Raw genomic sequence first — 14,861 nt, forward strand, 5'->3', positions numbered from 1 at the left:
GCCGAGAGTGCGTGTCCGTGTGCGGGCAGGCAGGAGGGCGGAGGGCGGCTGCAGAGACCGCCCCGGTTCCTGCCTTCGTCTCTAAAGTGTTTCGTATCCCCAGAGACGGCGGCCGCCCAGCGCAGTGCTGGATTAGGCGAATCCTGTTCTGGCGACGGGTTTTTAAAGCAGATTAGTGCAAGATGGAGAGAGAGCTCCCTGTTTTTGCGGAGGCGCTCGCCTCCCTCCGGCCGTGCCCGGCTGCTGCCCATCCTTTGCTGTCGCAGGAGCAGATCGGGAGGCAGCAGCTCCCGGCGGCTGCCGCACACAGAAGGCGCTGCTGCTGCTGCTGCTGCTGCATCAATCCTGACGCACCGCACGGGCTCGCTGCGTTTCATTGCGCCCCGACAGGCGCGGAGCAGCGCTAGGCTGCCCCCAGCCGGGCAGGAGGAGGCTTTCCCGGAGCCCCACTTGGTGCAGGGATCACCCGGGCCCCAGCACCCCTACTGCTGGGCCCAGAGCTGCGGTGCCTTGGTGTATTTATGATTTATTTAATGGTTGGTTTAATTTTCATTCTATCTCGTCCCGTTCGCTGTGCCTCACGCTCCCGTCTCCCCCCCCGGCATCCCGCCCCCCTCGGGGCGGGGCCGGACGCCGCTGTTTGGATTTAAACGTAGCAGCGGGAGGGGGCGGGCTCGGCCGGCGGATCCCGGCTCCCGGCTGCGGCTCCCGGCTGCGGCTCCCGGCTCCGCCATGGTGGTGCCGGCGCGGCGAGTGAAGACGGAGTACATGAAGCGCTTCAAGGAGCCCAAGTGGGAGTCGTGCGGCGCCTGCTACCTGGAGCTGCTGCACTACCGCCTCAGCCGCCGGCTGCTGGAGCAGGCACACCGGCCCTGGCTCTGGGACGGCTGGGAGCAGGACAGCGGCAGCGGCGGCGGCAGCACCGCCGGCTCCCCCTCGCCGCCGGGCGCCGGCAGCCCCGCGGCCCCGCGGGAGGAAGAGGAGGCGGCGGCGGCGGGAGCGGCAGTACCGAGCGAGGCGGGACGGGCGAGCCCCGGTAAGGAGCTCGGGGGGGACACGAGTGCCCGGTGGGGCCCGGGGCCCCTCCCCGCTGCGGGGCCGTGCTGCCCTGCCCTTCCCCGCCGGGCTCGGCACAGATGGCTCTGCCCGGGCCGCCCCGCCGCGGTTTGGGGGCCGATCCCCGATCCCGGGGATGACCGTGCGGGGGCAGCTGGCCGCCGCCTGGCCCGTCCTGCCATCCCCCAGGACACGGCCCGGGGCTGGAAGGGCCCATCAGCCGGGCCCGCTGCCTCCAGCCGGATGGATCCTGGCTAGGCCTGCGGAGAAGCCATGGCTGCGGCATCGGAGGTGTCTCTGTAAAGAGCCAAGTGCTGGTAACTCTCATCCTGAGTCACAGCCACTTATGTAAACTGTTGCCATGGGAGCCGAGCATCTCTGCAATTATATAAGCAGGTTCTCCGGCAAAAGCAGCGGCAAGTTGGACCGTATGCCAGTGGCTGGCTCTTAACGCAATTGCTTTCCTGGATGTGCGCGTGTGATCTGTCTCGGCTGAGCACTTGGTTCTTCACAAAACCACCTGAGGTTTGATCTTGGGTGCGCAGCTGAGTGCGTCCAACTTCATAGTCTGAGCAGGTGCTAAGCTGGTAACATTTTGTTCTCTTCCAGCACGGAGAATTCTCTTTTGATGTTTCACGATCTGAGAGAACGGTTAGGCAGATTAAAAACATGGCCAAGCTTCCCAAAATTTTCTTTTTTTATCCCATAAGATTTATTTTCTTACCTGTAGTGGAAGAATACTGTATCTGGCAGCCATCAATTAGTGTTTTGAAATGCCTTTTGAATCAGCTGTGTCTCTGTTGTACAGTAGCAGGGAAAATCCTTGAGAACTGTTCAGTCAAGCCTCATGCTGCCTGGTTTTGGTTGTTTTTTTTTGGGGGGGGGAGCTGGTTGGTTTGTTTGGGATCTTTTTTTGTTGTATTTTTTGTTGTTGTTGTTTTTGGTTTTTTCGTATCCCCTCCCCAGTGTTAGATGTGCTTCTTTGGAGTGGGGAAACTAATCTGATCCAATGTCCTTTGGGGCCTAAGTTTTCCAGAATGATCTGTATTCTGATATTCAAGACTAAATTGCATTTGTTGACCTTAAGAATACCACATTACACAAAATCTTTAGCTGTGCTGTCATCTGTTTCAGAGCACATTAGTGATGATGTGGGGTTCTGCAGTCAGCTGGGTGGGCCTGTGGTACCCGGGTCTCACATGGGGTGCACATAGCTGCTGTGGTAATACACCCCGCCTCCCCTAAGCTGTTCTGATTTCAGCTGGGATAATTTTATGCCTGGTAGCTGGTACAGTGCTATATGTTGGATTCAGTATGAGAATAATGTTAATAACACACTCATGTTTTCAGTAGTTGCTCAGCAGTACTTAGCCTAAATCAAGGAGTTTTCAGTTTCCCGTGCTCTGCCAGCCAGCAGGTGCACCATAAGCTGTGAGGAAGCACAGCCAGGACAGCTGACCCAAACTGGCCAAAGGGATATCCCATAGCCAGAAGGTCATCCCAGTCACCCAGAGTATAAACTGGGTAGAGTTGCCCAGGAGCCACCAACTATGCATCACTATTTTTTTCTTGGGTTTTAGTCTTCTGTTTTCATTCCTACTATTATGTTTTACCTAATTTCAATTACTGAGCTGTTCTTATCTTAACCCATGAGTTTTTCTATTTGTGGTTCCCATCCCACCACAGAGGGGAGGGAGGGTGTTCCTCTGTGATACTTCGTTGCTGGCTGAGATTAAACCACAACAGCTGTGCAGTGATGGAAGCAACATCACCAGTGTGTAACAGAGTATTAGTGGGCCTAGCTTTTGCTTTCCTCAGTCAGGTCTTGAGGAAGTTAGACTGGGAACATGTATGGAAGAACTACATAGTATCTTAGTGAGAAGAGCCAAGGAACTGCAAAAGATCCAAAGGAGTGGTTGTATGGGAAAAAGTGATGTTCTCTAAAGGTTTGGTTTTTAGTGAGAGGAGGTTGAAGCTGCTCTCAGAACCTGGCATTCCCAACTTTTCTAATGCACTTTGAATATGTACAAGCCTGGGGCAGTTAAGGTAGGGACCTGAATTTCTTTTCATGCTTCTTATTGAGCCTGAGGATAGAGCATGCAAACCTGCTACAATCCAATGACACTGGCAGCTGCCAAGGTTGGAGACTGCTGGCCAGGCTGCTCTGCTCTCTGATTCCTCCCCTGACTCCTCTCTAGGGAAAGATCCAGCTGGAGTCACTTGGTAGTCTGATTCTGGTTGGGATTTGGCAGGGAATAACAGCTTGCTAGCTGTGCAGGCACTGTCTGCAGTCAGTGATGGTGTGTGTGACTATCCAGTGCATCCAGCTGTGTCCTCAGTCCTGCAGCAGTGGCAAAGGGCCTGTGGAGCACCAGTGGCCTGCCACGCTGCAGGGTTTGGGGCAACTGTGCTTCTGCAACTGATACACCTTTGCCATGGATGCTGTAAGAGGAGATTGCCTGAAGTTCTGCTAGGTCCTTTCTTTTTTATGCTTAGGGTGGGAGACAACTTCACGTTCACATCTTTGCCAAATGGCATAGGATAAACACTTTTAACTTCTGCAAGTATTTAAGAGCTTTACCTTTAGCAAAAGGACTGAAAACAACTCTGCTTAGGCAGCTGGATTTAGTGGATATTTATTGTATCTTAGTGCACATATAATACATAAGGAGGTGACTCATTTAGTATTGGACAATCATAAGGATGCATTTTTCTTCGCTTGGTGGCTGGCTAATTAAGGCATGTGCATGTGGAGGAGATAACACAGAAACTACCACTCTGAAGCTTCTACTATTAAACTGCCTTTTTTTTTTTTTTTTCTTTACTCTGAAAGAACTTAATTATGCTGAAGTGCTGTGGGGGTAGCTGAGTGTGCTCATGTTGATGACATCTTTTGTCTTCTGAATTTGACATCCACCCACATGCTGGAACATCCTAGCTGTTACCTGGCTACTGCTGCTTCCTGCTGTTTTGAGTGGAGTCTGTTTTCTGCCTGAGTGGTATTGGCAGTGCTGGCTGGTCAGCACTAATGTTGTTTAATATCTGAGGTAAACACAATTCATAATGGCATGTGGGCATGTGCTGCCCTGGTTTCCTCTTTCTCTCGCTGAAATGAGCCCATGTGTGTTTGTAACTGCTGTGAGTGTTTCTGGTGTGTGAAGAGAAAGTGGATGTAGGCAGCTTGGCTTTAGTGTTCAGTGGTGTTGGTCTGGAGCACTACCAGTGTGAACCCCTTGGGCAGCAGGTGGGACAAGGTGCTTTGTCACTGTGTCTTGCACTGAAGCCATGGCTGAGCGATACCAAGGTGTGCTTGGAGGCACCTTTGGGTTAATTCCTTCTGACCCTCCACTTGTGGCAGCTGTTTGTGGGATTGTTCTGTGGAACATGCCCGGGCACAGATGTGCTTTAAACATAATCCCACAATATCTTGACCTAAATCAGCTGGTGTAGCTGTGGTGTAGACACATCCTCAAAGCTGTCAACAGAACCCAGTGGGCTGGTAAGAGGAAGACAAGCTCTTGGCAGCAGTGCTGCTGTCAGACTTGTTGCTTGTGAAATGACGCTGCTGCACACACATGCAGGATGAAGCATTTTTCAATCCTTATTGCCGTTTTGTCTCCTGCATTTTTGTGCAGGGCTCTTAAGTGACAGCAATGATGAGCTGTCATCAAAGCAGTTGCCTCAACAGTATTTGGAAAGTGACTGATCTGGATTAGAGGAACTAAATAGAAGATCCAATTTCAAACTTGTTCCCCGATCTTGTCTGTCATCGTGTTGCAGGTGCATTTGCTGGCCCATGTATGTGGGAAGGAGCAGCTTGTGGTGGGGGAAGAAGGCAAGGGTGTCAAATTCAGGGGTTTATAGTACTGTTATTTCAAGTTGTTCCCATTTTTATTTGTTTTTCCCTTTTGGAAACAAGCTTTGCTATCAAGCCAATCCAGTAATTACTTTCCAAACTCTGCTGCAGATGAAGATTGTGTGAATCTAATCAGCTCTGAGTTGCTGTGTGGCTGCTAGCTCCAGTGTTGCCTCACGCAAGATTTGTCTTGAAGAAATGATGTTGCAATGTGTTTCATCTGTGGTAACTAACTTTCTACCCAGCTGTAGTTTCCTGATACCCGCAACTGGTTGTGGCCCCTTCAGGAGGTGTAGGAGACCTGCCTCATTTGGGCAGGCATCGGTGCAAATTGCAGTTCTGCCTGCAGCAATGCAAGAACGAAGCGCTTCTCCTGATGCCGAGGAAGTGCTGTAAGGAGCCAGCATCTCTATAAAGAGATAATACAGCTGAGCCTGTGACCTGGACCGCGGCTCTGATCAGAAGGCTGTTGATATCTGTAGCAAGTCAGCAGGGCCTTTGAAATGGGGGTCCTGTCTGCCCCCAGGTGCAGTGTTGTGGGAGAGAGCAGCTCCCCCGGAGCCCTTCCCAGCCGAGCCAGGAGCGGAGCTGTTATGCAAGCGGGGCCGTGCAGCAGGGTTTAAGTGACCTCTTCTGGGCAGGAGCTTTCAGCAGCCCTGTTGGGTGGGCCTGACGGACTCGTTCTGCCTGTTAAGCACTTAATCCCCTCCTGTCCATCCAGTGTGCTCTGCTTAGCATCCGTGATGCAGTTTTAAATGTTTCTAGCTTTTCCCTTCTCCTGTCTAATCCCTGTAATGCTGCAAGCCGGTCAGTCCCGAGTTTCCTGTGCCTGCTGGAGCTGGTGCTCTGCAGGGGAAGGAGAAGATGGGTGGGAGTTGCTGGTGCCTGGACTTCCCCCAGAGCAGCTGGGTCTAAGTCCTGCTGTCACCTGCTGCTCTTCTGACTTCGTGTGAAAAACGTTGCCTAAGAAAAAACGGCTTGGATATAAATTGTAGTTTTAAATAAAATGCTTAAATAACTGTTAGCGGTCTTGTGCCTTCACCAGCTGAGTTCTGTGTAAATGCACTGTAGCAGTGGGTTCATGGAAATACCTGCTCTAATAGCAGGTGCTCTGGGTGCTACAGCACACTGGCATACAGAATTTACTGTAAGGCTGTGCACAGGACTCTGTGTGCCATTTACCCATATGCTTTTATTGCTATTTTGGGACAAGCTGGCTCAATCATTTCTGGACCAGCTGGAGCTATATCCTGGTGAGCAGCATAGCCAGGCATGGCTGCTGACTTGTTTTTTAAAGCTGAACTATCCATGTAATTGCAGAGCCCCCACTTTCCTGTATTTTTAAGTTTCTAAATGCCACTTCTGCTGTTTATGAAGTCAGTGTTGCTCCATCCCCCTTTGCAGAGAAGGAAGATGCCATTTTCCTTTGAATGGAGGATGGAACAGCTTTTCAAAATGAAAGCACTCTTGCTGCAGAATTGACAGCAATATGTTCCCTTTCAGAGTTTAATTTTCCCAAAACAGTGCTTCCTTCTGTTAATGGACCTAGGCAGTCCCTCCTGTGGAGTGGCTGAGTAGGGAGATGCTCAGATAATATTTTGTAGGGGGATAATTCTGTGCTGCCTGTTTGCAGCCGTAATGAATGAGCTTCCTTGTTTCAGAGGTGAAGCTGTGTGTCCCAGAGCCCAGGGAAAACAAGTCTAATGCCACACTGAGCTCAGTGCTGTCTTTTACCTCCCTTGTCTATAATAACTGAAACTGCATCCAGCCAATATTTAGGTATCTAAAATTCATCTATCCATTTTTACTTTCAAAATGCCACTACTTTGGCTTTGACAATTTTTCTTTTGTTATTTTGTGGTGTCATTCAACTGAATTCTTAACAAATATGGCTCTAAATATTTTAACATAGCTGGCCACTCTTTACCAAATACTCAGCTGTACTGCAGCATCCCTGTAGATGAATGCTACACCTGCACATTTTGGAAGATGAGTATAGGCAAGCCTGCACAGGGCCCAGCACCATAGCTTCTGTGCTGGTTGGCAGCACCTAGAAACCGTGCTGGCCAGGCTAACAGCTAGCAAGAGAGCATAAGGCTTGCCTTAGGGGATTTCTGGGGCATGGAACAAGCCTTGATATCTTTACCCTGCAAACATGGAGTGAGTGCTAGAGTAAATGGATGCTTAAGCAGTATGCCAGCCAGGTAACTTCTATTTCATCAGAACTGGATGGATGCAGAATTGAGATTAAAGCAGTGTCAGATTGGGCATGTACATGCTTGAAATCACAGCAATTAGCAGGAATGGTTGCTATCTTGTCACAGAACTGGCAAGCCCTTCTGCTTTTAATGATGAAGACACCTGGTTAAAAACTGCACTACTTGTCCATGGTCAACCTGTCAACATGTAAGCAAGCCCTAAACCAGAAGACCTCCCTATGACAGAAGGAATTCTTCCTGTGCCTACCAGTGTACACTGGTAGTGGCTGAATGTGCTGAGACTTAGAACAGAGGTGGCTTTGAGCTGGTCCCCACCAGAAGCAGAAAGAGATGGTGTGGTAGGCTTGCAAGTTTGCTGTGTTTATGTCAGCAGAGTTTGAGTGATCACTGTGTGTGTGAGTAAAGCAGAAGACAGCATCTAATGATCAGACTTGAAAGGAATTGGTTACTATTGGACTCCTATGCTCTTAGGTGAATAAAAGGCTTTAGTTGCCTGATGCATAAAAAGCATGGTTGGCCTAGAAGTCACAGAGATGTCAGATCACAGTGCCTGCCCACGATGTTTAGGGATCATGTTCAAAGTCTAGAATACACTTCCAGCTTGTCCATGCTATTGCTGAAGATTTACTGGATGGAGAACAAAACCAGAGTTCTTTGTATGTACTTTTTTCCACAGTCATATTTCACTTATGTACTGTAAGGGATATATTTGATTAACTTGTTCATTATAGAGTAATGGAATTGTTTTGGTTGGAAAAGACCTTTAAAATTGAATCCACCATTAACATAGCACTGCCAAATCTACCACTAAGCCATGTCTCAAAGTGACTCATCTACATGTCTTTAAATGTCTTCATGCATGGGGACTCACCCACTTCTCTGGGCAGCCTGTTCCAGTGCCTGACAATACTTTTAGTAAAGACATTTTTCCTCAGTTCTATTGTTAACTTCCCCTGATGCAACTTGAAGCCATTTCCTCTTGTCTTGTCACTTCTTACCTGAAGGAAGAGACCGACTCCCACCTACAACCTCCTTTCAGGCAGTTGTAGAACTGAAGAACAAGAAGGCAGGTAGTTCAAGGTCTCCCCTGAGCCTCCTTTTCTCCAGACTGAACAATCTCAGCTACTCCTCACAGGACTTGTGCTCCAGACCCCTCCCTAGTTCTGTTGCCCTTCTCTGGACATGCTTCAGCAAAGACATCAACATTTCTCTTGTAGTGAAAGGCCCAGAACTGAACACAGGATTTGAGGTGTGGCATCACTGGTGCCACAAACAAAGGAAGACCAGTTTCTCCCTTGCGCTATAGGGCAAGAAGATTGGCTTTCATGGAACATTTGTTTCTAAAAAAAAAGAAAAAAATGGTTTTATTCATTTTTTATAGAGTACTGATTCAGCCTTCAGTGATGATCTAAAACTGCAGTGATTCAGCCTTTAAATTCTCTCTCACAAACCCTATTCTCCATACCCAGTGCCTGGAGGGCTACTGCTGGCCCCTTGCCATGGAATGTGTGGTGATAAATGAGCCTTGGAGAGTAAAGCCTGCAGAGTGTGGTACTTTAAACATACAACACAATTCACCAATCAGGCAGCAAAGGTGATGTCTACCGCTTTTTGGGTTTTTGCTTCACACTCTCCTTTATAAGCAGAAAACCATAATAGAGCTGTATGTATAAACAGGGAGCTTGAAAATGAATCACCTTTTTCAGAGGAAGATGATAATATGAGTGATTTAATATTGCACATTCTCTTATCAGACTTCATTTCTGACTGGCTAGCAGCATCTGTGTGGCATTCAGCGCTCCACATGCTTGCTGTCTGAGAGATGAGAGGATGAAATAGTAAAGACAGAAGATCACTGGAAACAGTCTTTAATTTCTTCTGCCTGGGGCTGTTGGTTATCTGTAACCTCACCAGTGAAAGGCATTTTTAAGTATGTGAAAGTTGTATTGTAGTCGCTGCAGAAAGAATGAAGACATTTAAGCAAGGTGTATGTCTGTTGCTAAGGAAGCAATAACTTCTTGAATTTCTAAAAAAAGCACAACTTCAGTGATGTATTGAGAGGCTGTGCAAATCAGACATTAATATGTTGTCACTGGGAGCTTAAAGTATAACTTTTCTTTTTCCTTAGAGAAAGAAAAAGAAGACCAAGAAAAGCAGGAGAAGGAAGAGCAAGAGAAAGCTGTAGAACATGCTCCTGTAAAGGAAGCAGACAAAACCAACCGTACAGGACGACGTCCAAGTCGAAGTGCCTTGTCCAGTCGTAATGATCGAAAATCAGCCAAAAGTCCCCAAAGGACAGATGCACCAAAGGAGAATAAACATCCATTTGCTCTGTATGGGTGGGGAGAAAGACAGATGGATACTGGGAGCCAGAAAACTCACAATGTCTGTGCTTCTGCTTCAGTGAATGAGGTAAGTAAGAGCTTATGTTTCATTAAAAGGCAATGACTACTTAGTGCCTACAGATATCTTAATATCCAGGTAAAACTTCCTAGGGGTCCCTTTATTTGAATGCATGGCGATTCCAATAGCAGATTCTAGCAATAAACCTGAAGAGTCTTGAGATGTCCAAATAAGAGCTCTTTACTGTTGGTTTGGAAACTTCCCAGGTTTGATGATTACTTGGAAGGTCTAATTAAAACCTGGCTGTAGTTTTTTTTTCTGGTTGTCACAGTGTTACCAGGAAAACTGGCTGTTATAGAAGTATTTCTGCATTTTGAACTTTCTGAGAACAAGAGAAGAGCAGACAGTACCAGGCACCCCACAGCAGGCAGGTGTATAAACACTGGGGAAGTGCTTGTGCAGTGAAAGAGTGAATTTTGCTGGGGCACTTCTCTGAGATGGTACAAGTGCTTTTCTGCTAAGATGTCTTGTCTAGCAGCCTGTTTTGGTGGTGTGCCAGTAGGAAATGTTGCTCGCAGCAGCATGGTCTATCATATGGCTGATGGATTACAGGGCTGGTGTAAATATTACCAGAATAGCACCAATTTAGTTCATGTGGTCATGGACAGCACCAGGATTCTGCTGTACTGAGGCTCTGTTTCTCTAGCTTAGAAACAGCAGGGGAGTGTTATAACAAATCCATTTCTTCCTCCTCTATAATTCTTCTAGGCTGGTAAAACATAATCCTTAATGATTCCCTGCCAGTGTTTTGTCCTTATCTTACTGCTAATGTAGAGTCTGAATTTGTGACACAAGATACCTGAGGATTGAGGTGGGGGGGTGGTCGGGATGTGCAAGATGAAGCTGGCCTTTGATGGGCTGCTTTGGAAGAGGTTTTAAGCCCAGGCATTTCCTCTCTGGACAGCTCAAATATTTGAGCAAAAGGAGGAACTAGGGCATTACACCTCTAGAAAGAAGCTGCCTTTCCTGATAATGGACACTAATGCTGAATTGATAAACTTTGGTCAGTGCTCAAAATAGTTGATTGATGCTTTATGTTGAAGCCTAGAATAGGCTGAAGCCTGACTTGAGCAGATATATTTATACTTCATCTTAGACTTTTAACATTTCTTTATGCTAAAACAGTAATGGAGCACCTCAGCTTGGGTCTTGGGTTTGGACTGAACAAGCAGAACATTTCTAAAGTGCTCCCAATTTCGTAGTGTTTTGTCACTGAGGATGTTTCTTTATGTAGGAACTGACTAGTGCCTGCTGAGGTTACTTTTTCTTGCATGTTTGAAAGGTGTTACTTTCCCCTAATTGAGATGGGAGAGAGAGTTTTCAATCTGGACACAGAAGCAAGCAAACACAGAAACTGTCTCTTCATATTCAATTTTTGGGGAAATCTGATAATTTATTAATATAAAAATGTATGTAATGGTGTGTTCAGCACATGGTTTAAAATTAATATCTTTAGTCTCTAAGGAATCTCTTGGGTTTGGTCTTAGTAATATGGCTTAGGTTTTAAGGGATGCTTGGGCATATTGAGGGCTGGCAAAGATTTTAAATTATAGAAATAGAGAAGTTTTTAGAATATGTCTGCGTAAGACTATGAAATGTTCCAGATTTTTCCAATCATTTAATAGTTGCAAGTGTGAAAGATAATGCAGAAGAGAACTGGAAGCACTTTTCACGAAAAGAAAAAAAATATCTGTGTTCAGTTAGTGGTACAAATTAGAGAAGAAAATCTAACCTCGCTCGCAATCCCTGTTCCTTCAGGATGGGGACTGGGACAAATGAAAAGCGATCCTCATCATTCCTGAAGGGTTCCTAGGCTGTTCTCCTTCCATAATACTAACTCTGGTCTTTTAGATTCACGAATCTGCTCTACGAGCAAAGAACAGGAGACAAGTGGAGAAAAGGAAGCTTTCTCAGAGGCGGGTGCGGTCGGCAGAGGCAGAAAACACTTGGCGAACAAAGCCCTCCCCAGCAGACAACCCCTGGATGACAGAGTACATGAGATGCTACTCAGCAAGAGCTCTCTGAACCTGGATTCCCTTAGGCATCCTCAGAAGAAGTTACGCATATCAGGACACTGGTGCAAGGAACCAAACCACTTATGCAAGGTTTTTATAGGGAGTTTCCAGCTGTTAAAATATTTGTTACAATGTTTTTATCTTGGCTACCTACCTCACAGTGGGGTGTATTCTTGGAGCCATAACATTTGAAGAGGCTTTTAGATATAACTACCCAAACTTTTAAACAATTCCCCTTTTGGGAATTTTTCTAATGCTTCAGTTAGTTTGTTTTGAGGGTGGGAGGGGGAACCTTAGCATAAAGGGAGTCAGAACAAACACTTTTTTGATCATGGTTTCAAATAATCTGTAATTCCCTTATTTAAAGTATAAGTCATGGGGAGATGGTATTGGGGAAAGACTTTAAAGGAGTGATGGAGGTGCCTTTGTATTTATAAAACTATATAACACTTTTATGAAAATAAGCATATGAAGACAGGTGACAGGAAGCCAATGTTTCTGGTAATTAACACTAATAAGTGTAGATGCTTTAGGCGGGCAAATACCAAGTATTGTCTATACACAGAAACTTTAAAAACAACAAAAAAACCCAAACAAAACCAACCTTATTTGATTAGTAAATCTGCTGATGCTGACTTTTATCACTGTTTCTAAGATCATTAGAATAAACCACTCATTTTCAGGGCAAGAAACAGTTACAGGATCATTTTGCTGTAGCTGTTCCTGTTGTACCAAATAACTAATGTAGACAATCATACAAACAGTTATTTGTTCACAAATATAGAGTTGTACCACTGTACTAACCTTGTGGTCACACTTAGTTTGTACTTAATCATGTAAATGCATTTATTGAAGGAGAGGGCTGGCTCCTTTCTGGTGAGGTCTATTTTTAACACTTCAGAGAATCTATTATGCTCAGTGGGGGTCAGAGTGCAATATGCATTCCCCTTGGAGGTATTGTACAAGTATACAGTTAAAGGGTTTAAACTTGAAAATTATGTTGATAAAACTTGTAGATGATGTCCTGAGAAACTTGCTGCCTCTTGAAATTGGTGCAGAACCCCTCACTTACGGGGGGAATGGGGAAGGGGGTAAGGGCTAGGGAAAGGAGGGGTGTAACCTTTAGTAAACAAGAACATATAATGAAGTTTGAACATTTTTGTTTCGTAGGTCCTACTTCTACACAGTAAGACAGTCATTGTGATATCCTTGGTGGTTTTGTTTCGCTCAGGTGGCTGTAAATTATCTTTTTTTCAGTTTGCTAATTATGCTTTAGGCAGATGATTGCTGTAGTTGTGAGCTTCAAAGTTTTGTTCAAATCTGTTGTGTGTTAGTTACGTGTGTTGGTTATCTCGGTTTAATTGTTTTGAAGCTTGTGTTTTACAGGCTGGACACGTTCCCACAGGATGCATACTTGCACTTCTGCAGCAGAAACCTGCACTAGTTTTAGCTTCATTCCACAATCTCAGTAAGGAGGACTCTAGAATTACTATTGCAACAGAGTACACACACGTAGTGAAAAGTCTGATTGTGTTCTTGAAGAAAGTAATTGTGTGAAGGGTCCAAGCACTGCTGCCTCCTAGTGTCTATTACATCACTATAGATTTTATTACTCACAATTTTGATTTTGTTAAAATGTCCTTTTTTTTTTTTTTTAACCTGCCTTTTAAGCATAAAGCTATAAAAATACAGATGACTCTTGCTGAAGGCTACCTATTGAAGATCTTACAGCTTTTAAGTCTGGGAAAACACAGCATGATTAAGAATGTTTTATATGCAGCAAAATCCCTGTATTTCAACTGTTAAGTAAACCACAGGCTAGAACTTTCTGAAACTTTAGAACAGTGCCCAAAACTGGGGAAGACTACTCCAGAGAATGCCTTTACTCCATATGAGATTCTTTTGATTTCCTTTTATGCTGTGTTTTCCTCTTTAAATAACTGCTGTGAATATGCTTAGCTTGCTTCTGATGCTGTTGCAATTCCAGAAGCCACCCAAGCTTTGCACAACAGTGTCAAAGCACCAACTCAGTAGTGTTTAACAGCCTTATTCAATAAAAACTTGCCTGTTCCTGTTGCCCATAGGCTTTGTAGGCTTTATGTAACCACAGCAGATGGATTGTGCCCTCAGTGCATTTTGTCACATTCAACAGTTTCCTTGACTGTGTGGGGCAGGACTTGTCTTGCCACGCTTTTGAAGGTAGCTTCTACAGTTCTCTCTTCCCACAGGGGATGGAGGAGCCAGGATGACTATGCTGCCTGCCTTAAGTACCCGTGTTTGGATAAGATGTATCTCCCATTAGGTCTTGGTGTTTTCAATAATTATTGGGAGCTTAAGTGTCTTTTGCCTTGGATCCTGGGAACCAAACTTAAAACTTGTCTCCAACAGGCCTGTTCAGGTGTTCAAATGAGAATTTTCAGGAGCATTAAGGCTGCTGTATACTGAGGAAATTGTCCAGTCCTAATCCTTGTCTGATCAAGAGCTGTTCCCCACTTACTAGAAGACAGCAGAGACACTAATAAGATTGCGTGAGTTGTTGTACCTTTTCAAATGGTCTGTAGCCAAAACAATCCTGGGTGCTATGTTGGTACTATCTGGGTTTAAGTAATACAATGCCTGAAGTAAGGGGTAAATTATTCTGCAAATCAGGTAGCCTTCCTGCATTTGGGCATTACTTGACTAAAAAAACTACTATTTTGCTTAGACTATATGAAATAGTGTAGTTCTGATCACTGCAAGCTCTATGTGCAAAGTATTTGGTCTGGAAAACTGCTGGTGTTTTGAAGTTAACAAATGAAAAGCCAACTGAATTGTAAAGCAGAACTTTCCAGATGTAAAAGCTTTAAGTGTATTCCATAGATTCCTACAGGAGGTGGTCATTTGCTTCAAACTGGACTCTTTGAGATGTAGAAAACCTAGTGAATGTCTCCCTATCAATTAAGGAATTTCTGAAATTTGTCTTGCATGGACTCTTGAATTTAGCCAAGTGGTGAACACTTCTCACTTCTTTTAGAAGTAAAACTTTTTGGTAAGAACACAGTAAATACTCAATTGTCCAAAGTCTTCATTAAATTGACTGTTTATTCCTTTGTTTCTGAGAGTATTTAGCTAAGTGAAGCAAGAGTTTTATAATGTGTAATGCTGCAGTTTAACTATAGTGTTGTGAAGACTAGTGTTTACAGTGTAAAATGTTACCATGAAAACTGCATAAGAATGTCCTGTAAAATACAGTAGCATGCCTGTTCAGTCACTGCTGTCACATCTTTGCAACTATGAGATACAGATGTTTTCACAGGAAGCTGAGATAGTAGT

At 45.2% G+C, this 14,861-nt stretch overlaps 1 protein-coding gene across 1 annotated transcript; it reads left to right on the forward strand.

Moving 5' to 3' along the window:
- Positions 1 to 661: 661 nt before the first annotated feature.
- Positions 662 to 13,175, forward strand: CCSAP (centriole, cilia and spindle associated protein). The gene is made up of 3 exons (XM_015622582.2): positions 662 to 1,036; positions 9,260 to 9,543; positions 11,386 to 13,175. Exons 1-3 carry the CDS (start codon positions 733 to 735, stop codon positions 11,557 to 11,559), a joined length of 762 nt encoding a protein of 253 aa, XP_015478068.1. The 5' UTR covers positions 662 to 732; the 3' UTR covers positions 11,560 to 13,175.
- The last annotated feature ends 1,686 nt before the right edge of the window (positions 13,176 to 14,861 follow it).

The sequence above is a fragment of the Parus major genome, chromosome 3 (assembly GCF_001522545.3).
Source record: "Parus major isolate Abel chromosome 3, Parus_major1.1, whole genome shotgun sequence".
Lineage (NCBI taxonomy): Eukaryota > Metazoa > Chordata > Aves > Passeriformes > Paridae > Parus > Parus major.

Bases quoted from the DNA above. Each gene is read 5' to 3' on its own strand.
- CCSAP (XM_015622582.2), top strand. From the start codon at position 733: ATGGTGGTGCCGGCGCGGCGAGTGAAGACGGAGTACATGAAGCGCTTC. The intron at 1,037-9,259 runs GTAAGGAGCTCG...CTTTTTCCTTAG, and splicing joins GGCGGGACGGGCGAGCCCCG to AGAAAGAAAAAGAAGACCAA. The intron at 9,544-11,385 runs GTAAGTAAGAGC...CTGGTCTTTTAG, and splicing joins CTTCTGCTTCAGTGAATGAG to ATTCACGAATCTGCTCTACG.